Source organism: Rattus rattus, chromosome 4 (genome assembly GCF_011064425.1).
Source record: "Rattus rattus isolate New Zealand chromosome 4, Rrattus_CSIRO_v1, whole genome shotgun sequence".
In the NCBI taxonomy this organism is placed as follows: Eukaryota; Metazoa; Chordata; class Mammalia; order Rodentia; family Muridae; genus Rattus; species Rattus rattus.
Window position 1 is genome coordinate 145,764,300 of NC_046157.1, and position 18,783 is coordinate 145,783,082.

The 18,783-nt window shown below is 46.5% G+C and overlaps 1 protein-coding gene across 2 annotated transcripts in view; it reads right to left on the reverse strand.

The window, feature by feature from the left end:
- Mreg (melanoregulin) overlaps positions 1-18,783 on the reverse strand; it is a 67,852-nt gene that overhangs the window by 27,078 nt on the left and 21,991 nt on the right. For both annotated transcript variants that reach the window (XM_032901313.1, XM_032901312.1), the window contains exon 2: positions 6,318-6,477. In XM_032901313.1, the coding sequence (XP_032757204.1) occupies positions 6,318-6,410 (93 nt within the window). In that variant the 5' untranslated portion in view covers positions 6,411-6,477. The remainder of the gene's footprint in view (positions 1-6,317; positions 6,478-18,783) is intronic.

Sequence of the window (18,783 nt, forward strand, 5' to 3'; positions counted from 1 at the left end):
AGAGGGACAGAGAGAGAGAGAGAGAGAGAGACAGAGACAGAGAGAAAGAGAGACAGAGAGAGAGAAGAGAGACAGAGAGAGAGACAGAGAGACAGAGAGACAGAGAGAGAGGGCAGGCGGGCAGGCAGGCACTGTAATCTATGTCTCAGCTTGTCCAGGAAAGTCTCGGTTTATATTTTTGGCTGGATATTATCAAACATCCCCTTTCCTCCTAGTTAAGACTTGATGACGTGACCCAAACTTGAAAACAAATAGCACAGTTACTCTAAAGTTGAATAAGGTGTCATCTAATTAAAACATCATGACAGTACATCTCTTACCCTCAAAGCTGTGTGATTCCAAAGCCAGTGATCTTCAAAAATGTCATCGGAATAGCCCCACGGTCACCGAAGTTGCTACTCTATAATTCCACTATATAGGGTGTGTCCCCATAAACACACAGACTCTACCATCTACTTACAAGTAGCCCAGAAAATTTTTCCCAAAAATAGCCCAGAAGATTTTTCCCAAACTTACTGGAGAGACCAGAAGGGTGTTTCTAGTCAGACAGGTTTCTGGGTCACCTAGCCCTGAGCTGGGACCCCAGTTATCCCTCTCATTTCCGACAACCCTGAGATGACTCAGTTTCCTGAGCATACCTACTGGGAGTCCTCCACCCTGAGCTTCCGAGAACTCAGCACTTGTCAGGACAGCGTGCCACACGCACACTGCTCGGCACACAGCACGTACTCCATAAATACAGTTACCCGGAAAACGGGGCGAGACCCCTGGCTCCTCAGATCCTATGCTTTTTAAATCCCTCTCTAAGTCACCTAATCCAAAACAGTCACTAGCAAAGTAAAAGACACAACAGACGCATTTGGGACCAAGGGCTTGGCTCAGCCTTAGAGCAATTGCCTAGTGCCCTAGGATGAACCCCAATACTTCAAAAAAGCAAACAAACAAAAAAATGCATTCAGAGATTATTTGAACCCCCCCCCAAAAAATCATTTGGAAGAACCCAGAATTATTTGGAGAATGGCTTACTTAAACTGCCCCCTGTTGTTTTGTTCCTTCTCGGTCGGTGTGAACTTGCAGCCCTATTTCCAACACTAGCCAATGCTCAGCCATTTGTAGGCAATCAGGTGTCCCTGAAAGGGTGAGGTTTGCCCAATTCTGGAGATCTGCTGGGGCAGTAATGCAGAGCCCAACTAGAAAATCCAAGTCTCCGAGTGCCTCAGGGATCCTCCATGTGTCTGGTCTGTGATCAAGTCAGCCCTTTCTTTCTCTGCAAATATCCCAATCAACTATACTCTGTTGTTTCTTTTTGGATCAAGGACACGGTAGCCTGAACATAGGATTCAACACTAGAAATAGCCCCTAAGGAAGGCCAGACACTATTTTAAACATTACAGAAACGGTGTGCTATGCCTGGCCACACGGTGCCAGCACCTAGTCCTTATACTATGGTTTTGTCTTTGACAAAAATAAGAAAAAAAAACCTAGTAATATTAGTAATATTTTGCTAGCTGTTCTCCTTGGGTTTGGCCCGATGTGGTTTCTACAGGATTATTCTGTCCACACAAGCATCTGGTGACCGTGTGGCACCTATTGATATGTAAACACTAACTGAGTGACCAGTTGGCAGGTTCCTGTCATGACAACTGCATACATTTTTTGATCGTGTAATTACTTGTAAGCCTAAAAGGTAAGCATAGAATTTGTCATCCGTTATGCCATTAAAAAAAAAAAAAAAGAAAAAAAAAATTAGGGGTTGGGGATTTAGCTCAGTGGTAGAGCGCTTGCCTAGGAAGCGCAAGGCCCTGGGTTCGGTCCCCAGCTCTGGAAAAAAAAAAAAAGTATTTAAAGGTATTGAGGAGAATGATCTGACATTTAACATGTATCTTCTTAATCAAAAGTGTCGAATCTGAACTGGGGACGTGACACAGAGGCAGAACACCTGCCTGGCAAGTTCAAAATCCTGGACTTGCTCCCAGCCCTGCAGAATTAAGTACCGAGTCCTCGGAGAGCCCTGGTCGGAACTTGGCAGACGGGCCAGCTGCATCGGTCACCATGGAAAGCCATAAGCTGAGAAACGCTTCCTGAAATGTGGTCCCCGGACTCCCACCGTGCATGGCACTTCTTCCACTCATGAAACCGCCTTTCCTATGCTGGCTTCAACACACCTCTGCTAATGCTCTCTGAACCCTGACCTAAGTCTGAATTTAGGCACTGGTGGTGACTATTCCTCCTAAGTTGTGTATTGCATCTTGGGACTCATTTGTAACAAGTATGTGGCCCTGGGTAAGTTGCTTAAAATGGAAGCAATAACTGTGCTTACTTATTGAATTGTTACCGGGGGGGGGGGAAAGAAAGAAAGAAAGAAAGAAAGAAAGAAAGAAAGAAAGAAAGAAAGAAAGAAAGGAAAAGAGGAGACTGGCGCTAAGCACTGTTTTTCAGTGCACTTACTATTTTTTTTACAAATGAATGAATCGGGTGCATTGATCGTAAATCGCTAGCAATTATTAAACTCCTTAGAACTGAGTAGTAGATGGAATAGCAGTAGTTTAATGAGCAAGAACATACGGATTATGATTTACTGACATGAGTATGAGGGATGTAAAGCATTTCTCAGCATCATTCAAAGGATCCGTTTTCACCACTTTCAGAGCTGTCAGTGTGTCATTTCTCCTGCTCTGAGTCACATTTCCACTAGTGCTCGAGAGCTTGCATAAATAAAAGCAAGAGCGTTCTGCCTGTGAGACTGAACGATGTCACTTTTCCCATTTTTTTAACACTTCAAGTTAAATCTGGAGCCTCTCCTTCATTGTGTATCTTGTCTGCTGCGTCCTTTTCCCTCTGGAGTAAAGTCAGCCTCAGCTGGTGTAGAAGAAACCTCCATACTTCTCCATCAGCCCCAGATTTAACGCAGAGACTGTAGCCAGCACACACGCTGTTCTGAAATTGTTTTTCATTATTCAGGGAATCCTAAGTGTGAATGTTCCCAAGTCTTTGGTGCTGGTGTTATTCAAGGAGAAACAGTTCAGTCCTTCAATATACTGTTTGAACTTCCAAACAACACATTCGAAAATTATCTAGCATCCCTTGTATTAGGTGGAATTCTTTTTCTTTCAGAACCCAAATCCTGTTTTATTAAAGTCTGTACCAAAGTTACCCTCCATGAGCACAGTAATAAGCATAAAATTTGTTCAGATTTAAAATACCAGCTTACCAACTTTCTAGCTTTGTCTTCATAAAAAACAGTGGTTAGTCCACTGTGCAATCATTCTGCACAAATCAATGACAGTAACTAGTAGTGGCTCCATTCTATCTGTCCTTAGGTAGCAGTAATCTGTTAACATTTTGCTTAGCTGGCAAGTTCTTTTAAAATCTGGCTATTTCATATGAAAATGTAGATTTTTTTTTTTCAGTTTCACTCTAAAAAATGATAGTCCCAACATTTTAGGCCCCATACCCTCAGCATGGCAAGCAACTGTCTGGAGCTTAGCATCTGTGCCAATTAGGCAGCCTGAGTCCCTAATCCCTTTCAGGATGCTGGGTGGGGGAGGGGATCCACATCCTTCACTGAAACTCACCTGTTCCCTGGTGAGATCTCAGATTGCAACCTCTATTCTGTACCCTGAAATGTTCTTCTAGTTTCCATTTAAGTTATTTTATTTTATTTTATATGCATGAGTATTTTGCCTGCATGTATGTACGTGCACCATGCGGGTGCCTGGTGCCCATGGAGGCCAGAGGAGGGCGTCAGATCCCTTGAAACTACGGTAACAAACAGTTATGAGCCACCATGTGTGTGCTGGAGATAGAACCTGAGTCCTCCAGAAGTGAAGCCAGGGCTGTTACCCACTGAGCCTTCTCTCTAGCACCCCTAGTTTCTATTTCAAATGCATACCCTGTGACCCAGAAATGCAACTGCTGAAAATCTATCCGGACGTCAACTGCAGTCAGCCTTTAATGGCAAAAAGGCTCAACAGCAATGCGGACGCTGCATAGGCAGGAGTAAACTCATGCAGCAGCACACCAGACAGTCTCCAAATGCAGTACGAAGGAAAACACTAAGCTACAGACATGGAGATGTGTCCGGAGCACAGTAAGCAGGAGAAAAAGCAAGGTGCAGAAGACGACCTGGTCCACAGTCCAATCTGTGAGAAATGAATACTTTATATGATTTCACTTCTATTTTTAAAAGGAAATGCAAGCTTTTTAAATCAATCGTATATTACTTATTTTTTTTTAAAAAAGAGAAGTTCTGTGAACAGGTATTTTAAATAATTTCATGTGTAATAACTATCAAATCAGGTTATTTGTCTTGGTAACAGCCTCTGAGAGTCAAGCTCAGTATCATTTCTTGAGCAAGAATAAACAAACAAACCCCTGTGGGTGGATATAAGGGCTCGCTTCAAAAGCTGCAACTGGGGAGAGTGTTCTATGGCTCTTATGGCCTCTTGAACTATCTTCAAAAGCAGAGACACTCAGAAGACAGAGACAAGAACACCTCCCAGGAGAGCTGCAGGGCTCAGCAGCAAAAAAATGCCGAGGGCAGTGGTTCCCAACCTTCCTAATTCTGCAACCCTTTAATACAGTTCTTCATGTTGTGATGACCTCCCAATCATAAAATTATTTCACTGCTACTTCCTAACTGTAATTCACTAGTTATAAATCATAATGTAAATATCTGTGTTGTCTGATAATCTTAGGCGAGCCCTGTTAAAGAGTTGTACAAACCCCCAAATGGGTTTTGACCCACAGGTTGAGGACCACTGCCCTTAGTAAGATTATAAACACCAACAGCTGTTGCAGAAAGCTCTAGCCCATCAGAACCAGAGAAACGCCATCTTCCCCAATTCCAACTCTTACCAAAGGCAATCAAATCGCACCAAAACCAAAGCACCAAAACATGTGCAGGTCTAAAGTTACCACTAAAAGCTGGGCAGGGTGGTGCAAAGGAACACACACCAATGACTCGGGTCCCTCAGAACTAGGGGAAATGCAAACTGCCCTTCACATTTCAATCTGAATTATCTAACGGCAGCTTGTTAAACCTGGGAAGATAAGAGATGAGCGGTGTAAGATATCAAGCCATCCTTCTCATTGACAGCATTCGTCACTGTCAACATGTAATATATACTGTTAAGGTAAAGGTTCAAAATGAGTCTTACCAGGTTATCAAGCAAATCTATTCAAGACTAACCATAACTAACCAGTATTAATGCATACTGCTAAAATACGTCTTTCATTTCACATAACTCAGCATATATATATACCCATATCCTATAGACCGAGTTCCTACTACCAAACAGGATGAGACACAAAGATTTCTTGAGCTCAAGGGTTCAAGATCAACCTGGACCACATCACCTGACTTCATAGCCATGCTCCATTCTTTCTTTCTCTTTTTTTTAATATTATTTATTTTATGTATATAAGTACACTGTAGCTGTCTTCACACACACCAGAAAAGGCCAACAGATCCCATTACAGATGGCTGTGAGCCACCATGTGTTGCTGGGATTTGAACTCAGGACCTCTGGAAGAGCAGTCAGTGCTCGTAACCACTGAGCCATCTCTCCAGCCCAACTCCGTTCTTTCTTTATAGCTGGTCTCCTTGCAAATAATATTTCTTTTTACTTAGTATGTGTACATGCACCAGAAGTTAACATTAGGTCCTTAGATGCTTGCTGCCTTGGCTCTGTGTGTCTGCATGTAGGTGCACACTCACATATGCACCATAGTGAGAGTGTGTGTGTGTGTGTGTGTGTGTGTGTGTGTAAGTCAGAGGACAACCTCCAGCATCAGTCCTTGTTTCTACCTTGTTTGAAACAAGGTCTTTCCTGCTGTTCGTTGCTGTGTATTTCCAGGCTAGCTGGCTTGTGAGATTCTGGCAATTCTGGCTGTGCCGTCATCTCCCAGAAGGGGCATGCTAGGATTACAGAGTCATGTGACTTCTACAAAGGTTCTGCAGATCCCAACTCAGGTCAACAGCCTTGCATAGCAAGCACTTTACCACTGAGCCATCCTCCGGCCTTCCACCTTACCTTCTGAGACAGGACCTCTCAATGAACCGGGAGTTCACTGATTCAGCTAGCCTGGCTGGCCCAGTCAGTGATCCTCCTGTGTCTCAGCCTCGTCAGCATTGCGATTACAGGCAAGCGCTGCCGTGCCCGGACTTTTTATGTGAGCTCTTGGGTATCCAACTCGGGTCCTCACACTTGCGCAACGGACACTGCACTGACCGAGTCAAGCCCCACCCACGCCCTGTAATGTCCATTTCTGTACATAATAAGCTGCACATAGAAAGGTGTCAGAAGGTGCTTTACCTCTGAGTCTTTGGTCTGCTGATTACGGACGACTATCAGATTATACAAGATCCTGTCATCATCTGCCTCTGTGTGAGACACGTCGTGGGGCATGCTCCATAAATTCTTTTCATCGTCCCTCTCCAGAGTCGCTCCAAAGGAGGAATATGGATTGTTACCACTGTGAAATAAGGAAAGCAAGCATAAGGATTTTGTTATATATGTGTGTATTATATATTATATACCATATATGTATAACGTTATATATGTAAACCTTACAATATAAATAAAACGTATAACTTATCTATAACAAAAAGGTTTAAGTCTTTTAAATAATTAAGCATAAGCACAATCCAATTAATAACAAACCAACTTACTTAATTAATCAACTTAAAAATAGCCTAAAAGGGATGGCAAGATGGGTGCATAGCAACGCACGCGCACGTGCACGCACGCACACACACACACACACACACACAGATAGAGAGAGAAGAGAGAGAGAGAGAGAGAGAGAGAGAGAGAGAGAGAGAGGGGGGGGGGGAGGAAAGTTTTGTTCTGTACTCTTGTTTCATGAAATATACCCATGTTTGGTCTTGGGGAGGCTGGTGATGAAGCATCACACACAGAACATGCCTGTGCATAGCCCTAGTTAACTTCTGAAGGACAGGACAATCAGCCACACTGGGGCTGCTCACTTCATCTAATAACATGTATGAGGGTGACTACACCTTAGTCACGGGACTCAGTAAAACTGTGGGCATATGGACGGGACTCCTGTCTCCAGTTCTCAGTAAAAGCAATTATAGGAGATTGCTACTGGGTGATCACATGGCTATAAAATTAAAACCTATGGCAAGTGCTGTAAAGGGGGCAGTGGGAGAGCACATCTAGGATGCTGGCAGCAGACCCTGGCATAGTGGACACTGGGCAGGCAAATGGAGACTGTGAGGAGGCAGGTACCAACAGAGCTGCCAGCAAGGAGGCGTGTGAGGGAAGTTAGGTGGGTACACTGGAAGAAAGGCAACCCTGGTCAGCAAACTGAGGGAAGCTGGAGAGGAAGCTCAGGGCTAGAGACACGCATGGGTCAGGCTCCTAACCTTTTCCTAGGCTAGTGCGGGCCTGACTCCTGAGCTAAGGCAAGACTGTGGAGAGCAGCGTTAGCACCTTAAAACCCAGGTAAAAAGTGTGGAGAATGCTCGGGCTCTGGCAGGAGAGGATTCGAGAGATTTTCTGTAACTATGTAGTTGAGGAGCTAGGCATGGGCACAGCAAGCCTGGGCCATCCTGTGCTACACAGAGATTCTTCTGTATAAAAAGAAGAGGAAGGGGAAGGCGAAAAGGAAGATGTAGTTGAGGTATGCGAGGCCCTGGTTTGATCCTTAGCACCAGAATAAGTGCATATGTCCATATGTAAGCAATTCAGATAGCTTAAGCAAGAGACGATAAATGTGGGAGGAGGGAACCAATGAAAGGGGTGAAGCAAAAGCTACCTTGGTGCTCTGTGCATAAAGACCTCAATAAGCACAGAGGAGCGAGGGCAAAGAATCGCATCAGAAAAACAGCTCAAGAAAGGGCAGCAAACGTGGGTGGGCATACACTGCAGTGATACAGTGACATGTCATGAAGATGCAGGGGGATCTGGTGTCAGGCTTTTGTCCCGTGAGCTGTGACAGGTCAGATCAAAGGGTTGTAGAGCAATAACCCTGACGGAGGAATAAGGAAATTGCATAACTGGGGGCAGTGTCACAATCAACTGTCATATGAGGAGGGCTGTGTGCCTTAGTCACTCACTGTTCTTGTGCTGTGAAGAGACGCCATGACCAAGGCAGCCCCTGTAAAAGAAAGCATCTAACTGGGAGCTTGCAAGCAGCTTCAGAGGCTTAGTCCATCGTCAGCATGGTGGCAGGGAGCATGGTGGCTGGGTTCTTTTGGCCTACTAGTTCTCACAGCCTGTAAACCATAGCACTCAACACTTGTATCAAGGGTTCTTCCATTCCACTCCTCCTGTTGCACAGCCGTCTGGGACAGGAAGGGTGAGGGTCACTAGCCCACTTGACAGCTAAGAACTAAACTTCTCCAAGGAAAGGCTGACAGTCTTCCCGAGCGAGGTTCTGGTCTGGGAGTCCAGACTGAGCAACCCTGTCAAGAGCTGAGAGACTGGTTTTACTCAATAACACTGATCCTTCTCTTGGATGCCCACTGGGTAGCCAAGTGCAGGATAAAGCTTGGTGTGTCTGTCTTCTGTATTCCTCTGTCTCCATTGTCTTTGTTGTTATTGTTGTTGTTGATGTTGTTGTTATTTAGATTTTTTATTTATTTACATTTCAAATGTTATCCCCTTTCCTGGTTTCCCTTCCGTAAAACCCCTATCTCATCCTCCTTTCCTTCTCCTTCTTCATCGAGGGTGTTCCCCACCCATCCACCCACCCCTTCCCGCCTCCCCCTGACCTGACATCCCCTACACTGGGCGGGTCGAGCCTTGGTAGGACCAAGGGCCTCTCCTCCCACTGGTGCCCAACAAGGCCATTCTCTGCTATATGTGCAGTTAAGCCCTGGTTCTGTCCATGTGTACTCTGGATGGTGGTTTAGTCCCTGGGAGCTCTTGGTTGGTTATGCTGTTCTTATGGGGTTGCAAACCCCTTCAGCTCCTTCAATCCTTTCTCTAACTCCTCCAATGGACACCCCGTTCTCAGTTCAATGGCTGGCTGCAAGCATCCACCTCTGTATTTGTCACGCTCTGGCAGAGCCTCTCAGGTGTCTCCATTGTCTTAAAACTTCAGATCAGATTTTTGTTCTGATCTGCACACGGACATGTTAATCATTTAAGGCGAGTCTGTTGAAACACTGGCAATACAATGTTGATTAGCACTGTATTTACCTAACCTATCCCATCCCTCCAGACCAAAGGCATGAAGATAAGATATCCAGGGTATTTTCCAGACTGGCAGAGCATCCAGCTGTCAGCTTTTACAATATCCGGCTCTGGAGCCCCTGGAGTCCAGCCTAGAAGTTTCCAATATTCCCTAGACCTATAGTCACATGGGTTCCAGGAACACAGAAGCCTCACTCACAGACAGAGCTCAAGATGAGCTCATCCCCTAAGTGGGATCAATTACTCAATGACAGTAACTGAATGCCCCTAGCCCTAAGGCAGGGCAGTCATCTCTTGGGAACTGAATTGTCTGTCCCATCCCATCTCCTGCCCCACCCCTTCACACACACACACACACACACACACACACACACACACACACACACTCGCATGCACACATGCCCACACACACGCACACTCGCACGCACACTTCATAGAGAACTGTGGCTATGAGCTCTCTAAGAGCACTAGACGGGTATGTCTGGCCAGCTCCTGGGTCCTCAGGCTTGGTTCGCAGCCACCTAGATGACTCCAGCAACTCTTATCAATTTACCTTACTCAGAAAGCAGCCAGGAGAAACCAGACTAAAAAGAATAAAGCAAATAACCTGAGGGAAAGCATCTCGGGAACCTTGTGAGGCCCAGACCATGAAGTGCACAGGGGTGTGACCTGAACCTAGGCCAGGAGCCCTAGGAGTCTCAGGAGGACACATGAAGGAAGGGGGGTCCAGCCAGCAGCTTCCCTCTCTCTTCCTCCCTCCTATAACCAAGTCTAAACGGTTCTAAAGAACATGAGAGCAGCGCTTTGCCCCGGCCACCATCTGCTGATGATAAATATTTAATGAACCTCGGGCATTTGAGAAACTGCTCTGATGTTACAGCCCAAGCAGAAGCCACTCTCACTCCCAAAGGGGAGGCCTTGCACTTCATCCTACCCTCACCTCAGGGCATAAGACCCAAACAGGGCAGGAGTCTCCTTTCAACGGTGTAAGTAAAAGTCTGCCTGGGGACGTGGTTGCCAAGTGCCTGTCAGCATGAAAGCCATTTACAGGGAAAGCCAGGCAACTCCTCACCACTACCAAGGACCCTGTGTAAAAAGAAGATTTTGAGAAGAGCTACAAGATACTACACGTACAGGATGACTGCTGGCCAGAAGTTCCAATGACCTCACTGCTCTGATCCTGGGCCCTGGGTCAGCAATGGCTGATCTAAGACTGAAGCTATGAACAGGGAAGGGACCAAAGGCTGAGTGAGTCTAGAAAGGCAGACCTCAGGAAGCTGTGTGATCTCCCCTCGCTCTGCCCAAGGCCTCCTGACCCACTCTCCACTAGGGCCTGGCCAGCCCCTTAAGTGTCACTTCCCAGTAAGGGAGCCGGGGGCTCTAAGAGCTCTTCCTGCCCTCTCCTGTCTTCCTGCCCTCTCCTGTCTTCCTGCCCTCTCCTGACCTTCTCCCTCTCACTCCTTTTCGTCCTCTCCTCCTCTGTTCCCTTCCCTTCTGCTTTCTTTCATTCTTCCATCCTTTCTTCATTTCTTCTAAAAAAGTCTAGCTTTTTCTTTTCCTTTTAAAAAAAACCTGCTTGATCCAATGTTTAAACACCTGCTCCCCAAGCCAGGCATGGTGGCCTACATCTTTAATCCTAGCACCACGAGGCAGAGGCAGGCATACCTCTGTGAGTTCAAGGTCAGCCTAGTCTACAGAGGGAGTTCCAAACTGTCCAGAGCTGCATAGTGAGAGCCTGTCTCTAAAACATATAAACACATACTGCCTCGCCTCAAGTTTAAACCCTATTCATTTAAACGTTGTGGGGGGTTTTCTGGGCCCTGGTCCCCCTTCACACATGACTTCCTTCAACATCAGAGATGTGACATCCCTGGAAATGAAGGATGAGAACCTCAGGTTCTTGGCTACTGGCCCCTGAGATTTGTGTCTCCTTGGGCTTTCCATCCCCTTGGCTTAGGCAGACCCTAGAGGTGCAGACCTGGGTACTCCACTTCCAAGGCTGAGATCCCTGCAAAGCCAGCAGGGCAGCACAGTGTCCATTGCCTCCAGCTGAGGAGACACTGGAAAGGCTCCGGAAGCTGAGGCCCCATCCAGCCCCTCCCCTCTGCTTGCCTGGACTCCTGGCTTCCTCATCCAGCCTCCTGACCTTAAAGTCTGTCCACATAAGGAAGACTCCTAACTCAGCACCTTCATCTCTCTCCCAATGTTGGCCTTCCTCTCTCCAGTGAGATGTCCAACGGACACCATACCTCTAGGTATCTCTCCAGGTATCTCTACAGGACGCAAACATGGACCTTGCTGCTAGTGGACTCTCCACTCCCACCATGGCATCTCCACTGTCCCGTTGCTCAGGCCAAGACCACAGAGCTACCCTGAACCCCTCAACCCCTATTTTCAGTGCATCAGAAAATCCTATTGTTCTGTGTTCAAAAAAAAATACCCACTCCTACACCTAGAACCATGGCTGCTTAGGTCTGCCCTAAGAATTCCTGTGGCAGTTTGCTTTTTTCTAGTCGATTCGTTTTTTTCTTTTTTAATTTTATGTGTAGTATGAGTGTTTTACCTGTATGTATTTGTGTGCACCACATATGTGACTGCTGTCCAGAAAATCCAGAAGAGGGCATCAGATCCCCCCTGAAAGTGGAGTTACAGATAGTTGTGTGGATGCTGGGAATCAAACCCAGATCCCCTGCAAAAGCAGCAAGGGCTATTAAGAGCGGAGTCGTTTCTCCAAGCTGGTTATTCTGTTCTTAGTCCAACAGCCAATGTGATTGATTCTCCCAAAGTGTAAGTGAGGTCATGTCATCCCTCTGTATCTGCCCACCCCGGGGTTCTTCCAGACGCTCGCTGCCTGCCCCCACTCTACCCTTCTACACATCACCTGCTCTTGAGGCCTGCCCTGACCAATTCGGTTCTGTCCTTCCCCTTTCTGCATACCTATGGTTTCCAGTTTACCTGTTGTATTTACTGTCTCTTGTGTCCTTTGCTGACCATCATTAGAAGACATATGAAGACCAGGTTCCAGCCAGTGTTGGCTCGGTCAGTGGTTTATTGGCAGTGTTTATTTAACACAGTACCTGACACACAACGGATACTTAATAAATATTTGCTGAATTACTGAACATTTGTTTCCCAAACCCACAGGGCTCCAAACAGAGTCGAAGCTGGCAGCTCTGTCATTGGGCTTCAAGAAAACTATTCACAGTGTTCAGCTGGTTAAATTGACGAAAATCAGGCTTACAGTCTTGTGGGAGGACCAGATGATAGGCACATGTGTTTCTGTCAGATGACAGCCAGGACTCTGAAGAAATACACAGAGAGGCTCAGAGAGGGGAGGAGCAGGGGTAGACGTGGCAGTCAAGGGAATAACTGTCTGATAAAATGACTGGGCAGAGATCTGAATAAAGTGAGAGCTATCCATGCAGGAAGCCAGAGAAAGAATATTCTAAGCAGAGAGGGTAAGACTCACAGAGGCCCTGTTTAACATATCTACAGGACAGAGGGCCATAGGAGAGGATGAATAATTTTGTGGTTTGTGCTGACCTTAGAAACAAGCTTAATAGTGTTAAACTGGGAACCACCCTCAAGCCCATTAATAGAAAGACTGACTGTACCAGAATACAGACCGTACAGCAGGAAGGACCATGAAGCAAGCTCACCATAACAGGTGAGTGTGGACACACACAATATTTGACTCCATGGGTGTGAAGTTTAAAGGCAAAACTAGGCTGAGTCTTTAAGGTACATAGAGAGGTGGTAGGGCTGAAAAGAAATACAAGGAAATGACTCTGACAAAAGTCTAGATATGGTCGGGGAGGGATATGCAGCTAATGGCATCTATCGCTTATCTTTTTTTTTTAATATTTATTTATTTTATGTATGTGAATACATTGTTACTGTCTTCAGACACACCAGAAGAGGGCATCAGATCCCATTACAGATGGTTGTGAGCCACCATGTGGTTGCTGGGAATTGAACTCAGGACCTCTGAAAGAGCAAGTCTCTTATCTTGAGCTGTGGTTATAGTTCTTTATATTGGCTGGAGAGATGGCTCAGTGGCTAAGAGCACTGACTGCTCTTCCAGAGGTCCTGAGTTAAATTCCCAGCAATGGAATCTGATGCCCTCTTCTGGTATCTGGTATATCTGAAGACGGTCACAGTGTGCTCGCATACAAAGTGCTCTATACCGAATGTCTTTTGTCTGTAATGTCATTTAATCATACGTATGAGCAGGGCAGAGTGGCACACGCCTTTAAACCCAGCACTCAGTGGGCAGAGGTAGATGGATCTCTGTAAGTTTGAGACCAATGTGATCTATGTAGTGAGTTCCAGGATAGCCAGGGCTACTTAGAGAGATCCTTTAGAGAGATCCTGTCTCAAAAAGGAGAAGGAGAGGGACGGAGGGAGGGAGGGGAGGGAGGAGGAAGGAAGGAGGGAAGGAGGAGGGGGAGGAGAGAGAGAGAGAGAGAGAGAGAGAGAGAGAGAGAGAGAGAGAGCTAGCTCAGGATACTCCCAAACATTGAAAAAGTACAGCCTTTAGGTACAGTGTCTCACCAAAATTATTTTCTCAAAAGGCAAAAAAGAATAAATGTATAGTATATAACTATAAAAAGAATAGAATCTATATTATATAACTGTATCAGCTCAAGTATTTATTAGCCCAGCTAAAAGTCTTCCCGTATCTAACAGAATAAACTATTTTAAGCAGAGTCTACTTTTTACACAAAGGTGAAGTGATAGTCACTTCAAGACATTTGGAAAGTTCTAGGAAACCTAGATCAGATCATATGATATGCAAGAGAAAAAAAAAATGTCACCTTCTAGGGACCGTCCAGTGTCACATGGCTAACTGAAAGAAATGCCACCTTCTAGGGACCTTCCAGGTTCGCATGACTAACTGAAAGAAATGTCACCTTCTAGGGACCTTCCAGGGTCACATGGCCAACCGATACAAGTCACAAAAGGAGAACAGGGATGCTGCTGTGGGTTACCAAGGAAGAAAACCTTTAAACACCGTCCTTGTGACTGCTGGAGAGATGGCTCAGTAGTTAAACACACTGACTGCTGTTCAGAGGACCAGGTTCAACTGCTCTCACCCACATGGTGGCTTAGAACCACCTGCAACTCCAGTTCCAGAAGACCTGACATTCTCCTCTGGACCTCCTGGGCATCAAGCAAGCACATGATACACAGACATTCATGCAGACAAAACACCCACGCACTAAAACGGTGGTGGTAAAATGCCTCTAATCCTAGCACTTGGGAGGCAGGAGGGTCCCCGTGAGTTTTGGATACGCCCAGGCTACATAGAAAGTCCCAGGCCAGCCAGAGCTATATTTTAAGTGTCTCAATAACAAACAAAACTGTCCTGTAAGTAGTGAATGGCTGATCTCTGAGTCCCTGTCCCAGGAATAGCCCCTATTTTCCAGCTTTGCTCTAGGTCTCAAGGAGCTATGTATGCCAGCCCTAGTATGGGATTTGTGGGATCCTGCGTGTCTCTGCTGACTCCTGTGACTCACTCTCTGCGGGCCACAGCCTGCATACACTGCAGAGGTGAGGGCTGAGATGAGTTAACCCTTCACAATCTGCTAAGACCTGGCTCTTCAAAACCAACAGTGCGCTGCCAAGAGAGAATCAGGCCTTCTCGACCCCAGGCTGAGAGCTCTCAGCGACATCAACACATCTGCCATTCGGTCAACTCAAAGGTCAACTCAGAGTCCAGCCTGTAAAAAGAAAAACTGTGACATATAGGAAGTGATACACTTCTAAGCCTGGGATGATCCCATCCCCTTCAGGTGCCATGAGCCTCCCTCGCCCGCCCTCCCTCCACGCAGAACAGCGAAAGCAAGCAGCTCAGAGATTCTGGACCCCAGGCTACCACAGTTCAAGGAGAGTCTCATACCCAAAACACAATTCTAGCACCCGCATACACTGCATCCGAGAAGGGCTCTCCTTGCGCAGTGACACCGAAATGTAACAGGCCTGTGCATGCCTTTCAGCAAGATAGCGAAGCTCTCTATGCCTCAGGTTTTCAATTGCCAAGCGGAGTTATCCACATTATCCACAGAACCCACATCTACAGAATTTCCCATTCGATAAAATTTACCTATAACCCTAAATCAACACTAAAACTGATAGTTCTAAGGTCATACGTAGGCAGGCACAGAGCAATGTTCCCAATTAAGGTTGGATAGGCAGCACCCTGCTCCTCCCGCATACTGGAGACAAGTGCCCTCTCTGTCATATACGTAACCAAATCAACTCAAGGGTCATGTGAGTCTACCCTGTAAAATGAAGAATATTTTATTGTGTCGTACTCTGCGTTTCTTTTTCACTTGTCACTGGTGACCCGCTGCTTACAATGCTCCCAAGGGTGGTACCTGAGTGTGAAGTGTGTGGGAGGGGGAACGGGCTCCATTGGTACCATACTTATCTCGAGCACACAAATCCCCGGGCTAAACCCCCAGCACTGAACAAGCTAGGCATGGTGGTGAGGACCTGTGATCTTAACACTTTCAAAGTAGAGGCAGGAGGATGCTCAAGGCCGCCCTCAGCTACACAGCAAGTTTGAGGTCAGCCTGGGTTATATAAGACCCCGTGTATAAACTCCGTTCACACCTGACATGCAGCAGCTGCTCCCCATGAGTAAAATGTCAACGGCCAACAGTGACGTGTCACTCGACAGGGATTCGTGAAAGAAGAGTATGTGTCGACCCGGTGGGGGTTAGTATCTACTCATCCAGTGTTTGGGGTAACTTCACAGAATCTGACAAATGACTGTGCCTCATGGGTTAGGACAATATTCGACTGGCAAACTGACGGAGCCTGGTCCACAGCGCCTGCTACACCAGGAGCATGAAGGGCAGCCCATGAAAGATCAGGGCAAGCTCTGGAAAGATGAAATGTCAGCGATACTTCCTCCTCTACTCTCCCTGTCAGCACCCTCAAGTAGGCTGGCCCAAACTATGTCACGTCTACATGGCCTGAGGGACATTTGGAAAAACTCCGTTCCTTCCTAAAATGCCCTCTCTGTGGACACAAGGTAATTATCTAGAGCTAAGCGAGGTCTCATTTATTTTCTATAATCGACATCCGGGCACCCCAGACAAATGAAGGGCTACATTTCTTCTCCGCTCCTTGCCCACCAGTGTGAGTATCATGAAGGTGATGTCTGGAAGCCTCTGTGTCCACTGGAGTGGCTTAAGAGAGAATCATCCACAGTTAACCATTTAAGCCAGGCCCGAGGTCCCAGCTACTCGGGATGCTTGAGGCTGGAGGACCACAAGGTAAAGGCCTGCCTGGACGACAGCAGAACTAAAGCAAGCCTGGTGGTTCTCTCTGCTTCTTTTGTCTTTGAATACCCACACAGTGATGGTGGTGCTTCTCAGTTACCAACAGGTAAACAAAGATGGAGTAACAATTTCACTTCCCTGAGAGGGTACCAAGCAATGCACTGGAGAGATGGTGTTACACGTGACATTACACCAAATATTTGTTCTATCTTGGCCTCTTCCAAGGCCTCTGGTAATGTGTCAAGAGGCTGTATGATATCAGAGGACTTGGGCTTGCTCGCGCTCTCGCTCGCGCTCTCTCTCTCTCTCTCTCTCTCTCTCTCTCTCTCTCTCTCCCCTCTGCCTAACAGTGTCTGCAGCTAAAGCCCTAGGGCCACAACTCATACTCAGGTGGAATTTTACATAGCAAGGGCAGGCTTTTATAAAGGATGGAGGAAAACCATGTTACAAATGTGAAATCAAAAAACAATGCTTTTGGGGTTGGGGATTTAGCTCAGTGGTAGAGTGCTTGCCTAGCAAGCGCAAGGCCCTGGGTTCAGTCCTCAGTTCCGAAAAACAAAAAGAAAAAAAAAAAAACAAAACAAAAAAAAAAAAAAAAAAAGATGCTTTGGATGGCCAAGGCTGTAGCTCACTGGTAAGAGTGCTTACCTGGCATTCACAAGGCTCTAGGTTTGATCAGTGTCCCTTGGCTCACTCATTTTTCCAAAATATTCTGTAGTGAGTTTAAGTTGAAATATTCCGTAGTGAGTTTAAGTGTCCCCACAAAAGGTGTATCCAGGTGCTAATCTCCAGTACCTGCCAATGAGCCATTACTTGGAAATACGGGTTTTAAAGATGTTATTAATTAAAGGATCTTGAGATGAGATCATCCTGGACTCTAGGGATGTCACTAAACTCAATGATCCGGTCTTCCTAAGTAAGAGAAAGAAGTTTTAAGGCTGAGAAGGAAGAAGCAGCAACCCATGGCTCCAGCCATATATGCAGCAGAGGATGGCCTTGTCTGGCATCAATGGGAGGAGAGGTCCTTGGTCCTGTGAAGGCTGAATGCCCCAGTGTAGGGGAATGTCAGGGCAGGGAGGCGGGGGGGAGCACCCTCATAGAAGCAGGGGAGGGATGGGATAGGGGGTTTCTGGAGGGGAAACCGGGGAAACCAGGAAAGGGGATAACATCGGAAATGTAAATAACAAAAATATCCAGTAAAAGAAAAGAAAAGAGAGAGAAGCATGGAAGACAGAGGAAGAGGTTAAACCGAGCTGTGACCACCAGGAGACAGCAGGAACCCCAAAGCTGGAATCAGCAAGAAATAACCTGCTCTAGGAATCTCTTGTCAGAGAGTCGCAACCCACAGATTGAGAAGCACTGTCCTAGTCTTTCAAGCAGCTGTAGCCCCAATAACACCCGGATCTCAGACTTACAGGCACAAAGAGCTGTGAAGGAACACATTTCTGTGGCTGTAAACCACCACGCTGTTATTGTGACAGCCTTGATCCATACCCCACGTTCCTCGTAACTAGAAACTTAAAATGTTAAGGCAACCAACATAAAGGCATTGAATACTTGAGAGATGGGTGGCCAATGATATAGCCATCTCAGAACAAGCCATCTGCACTGTGGCTCTCTCCTCAATGCCATGGTCTGCGGATGCTAATCCAATCACCTTTCCCCTCCTCTGGGAACGTGGTCAGTGTGGGAACAGTGGCACCCAGAACTTAAACCCTATATGGACAGCTGATATGATCGTGCTACTGTGATTCAGTTCTTTTTTTTTTTTTTTTTTTGGTTTCTTTTTTGGAGCTGGGGATCGAACCCAGGGCCTTGCGCTTCTAGGCAAGCGCTCTAACCACTGAGCTAAATCCCCAACCCCTGTGATTCAGTTCTTATAAGACTTCCATCCCTCGGGCAGTGAACAGCGAGTCTATGATCCAAAGAAGCCTGTGCTTTCTTTCACACTGTAACCTGCGCTAAGATCAGGTCCAGTCCTTTCTCCAGGCCTAGGTTTGTTCTTAAACTGTCTTGTGTTAGCGATGTCTACTTCAGGGGCTGGGGCAGTGGGAGAGCACTTGGCTAGTACGTACAAGGCACTGAGTTCCATCCCCAGAACTGCGGGAGAAAAGAAAGAGGAGAGGGGAAGAAGGAAAGGAGAGAAAGAAGAAAGGGAAATAGAGGAAAGGGGGGAGGAAGGGGAGGAAGAGGGGGGAGGAAGGGAGGATGGGGTGGGGGTGGGGGAGACACACTCCTACACCTCTTCAGCTAACAGGACTCTCCAGTTCTGGAAACGTAAGCACACGCTGTCGTGCCTGACTTTTTACATGGGTGCTGCAGAT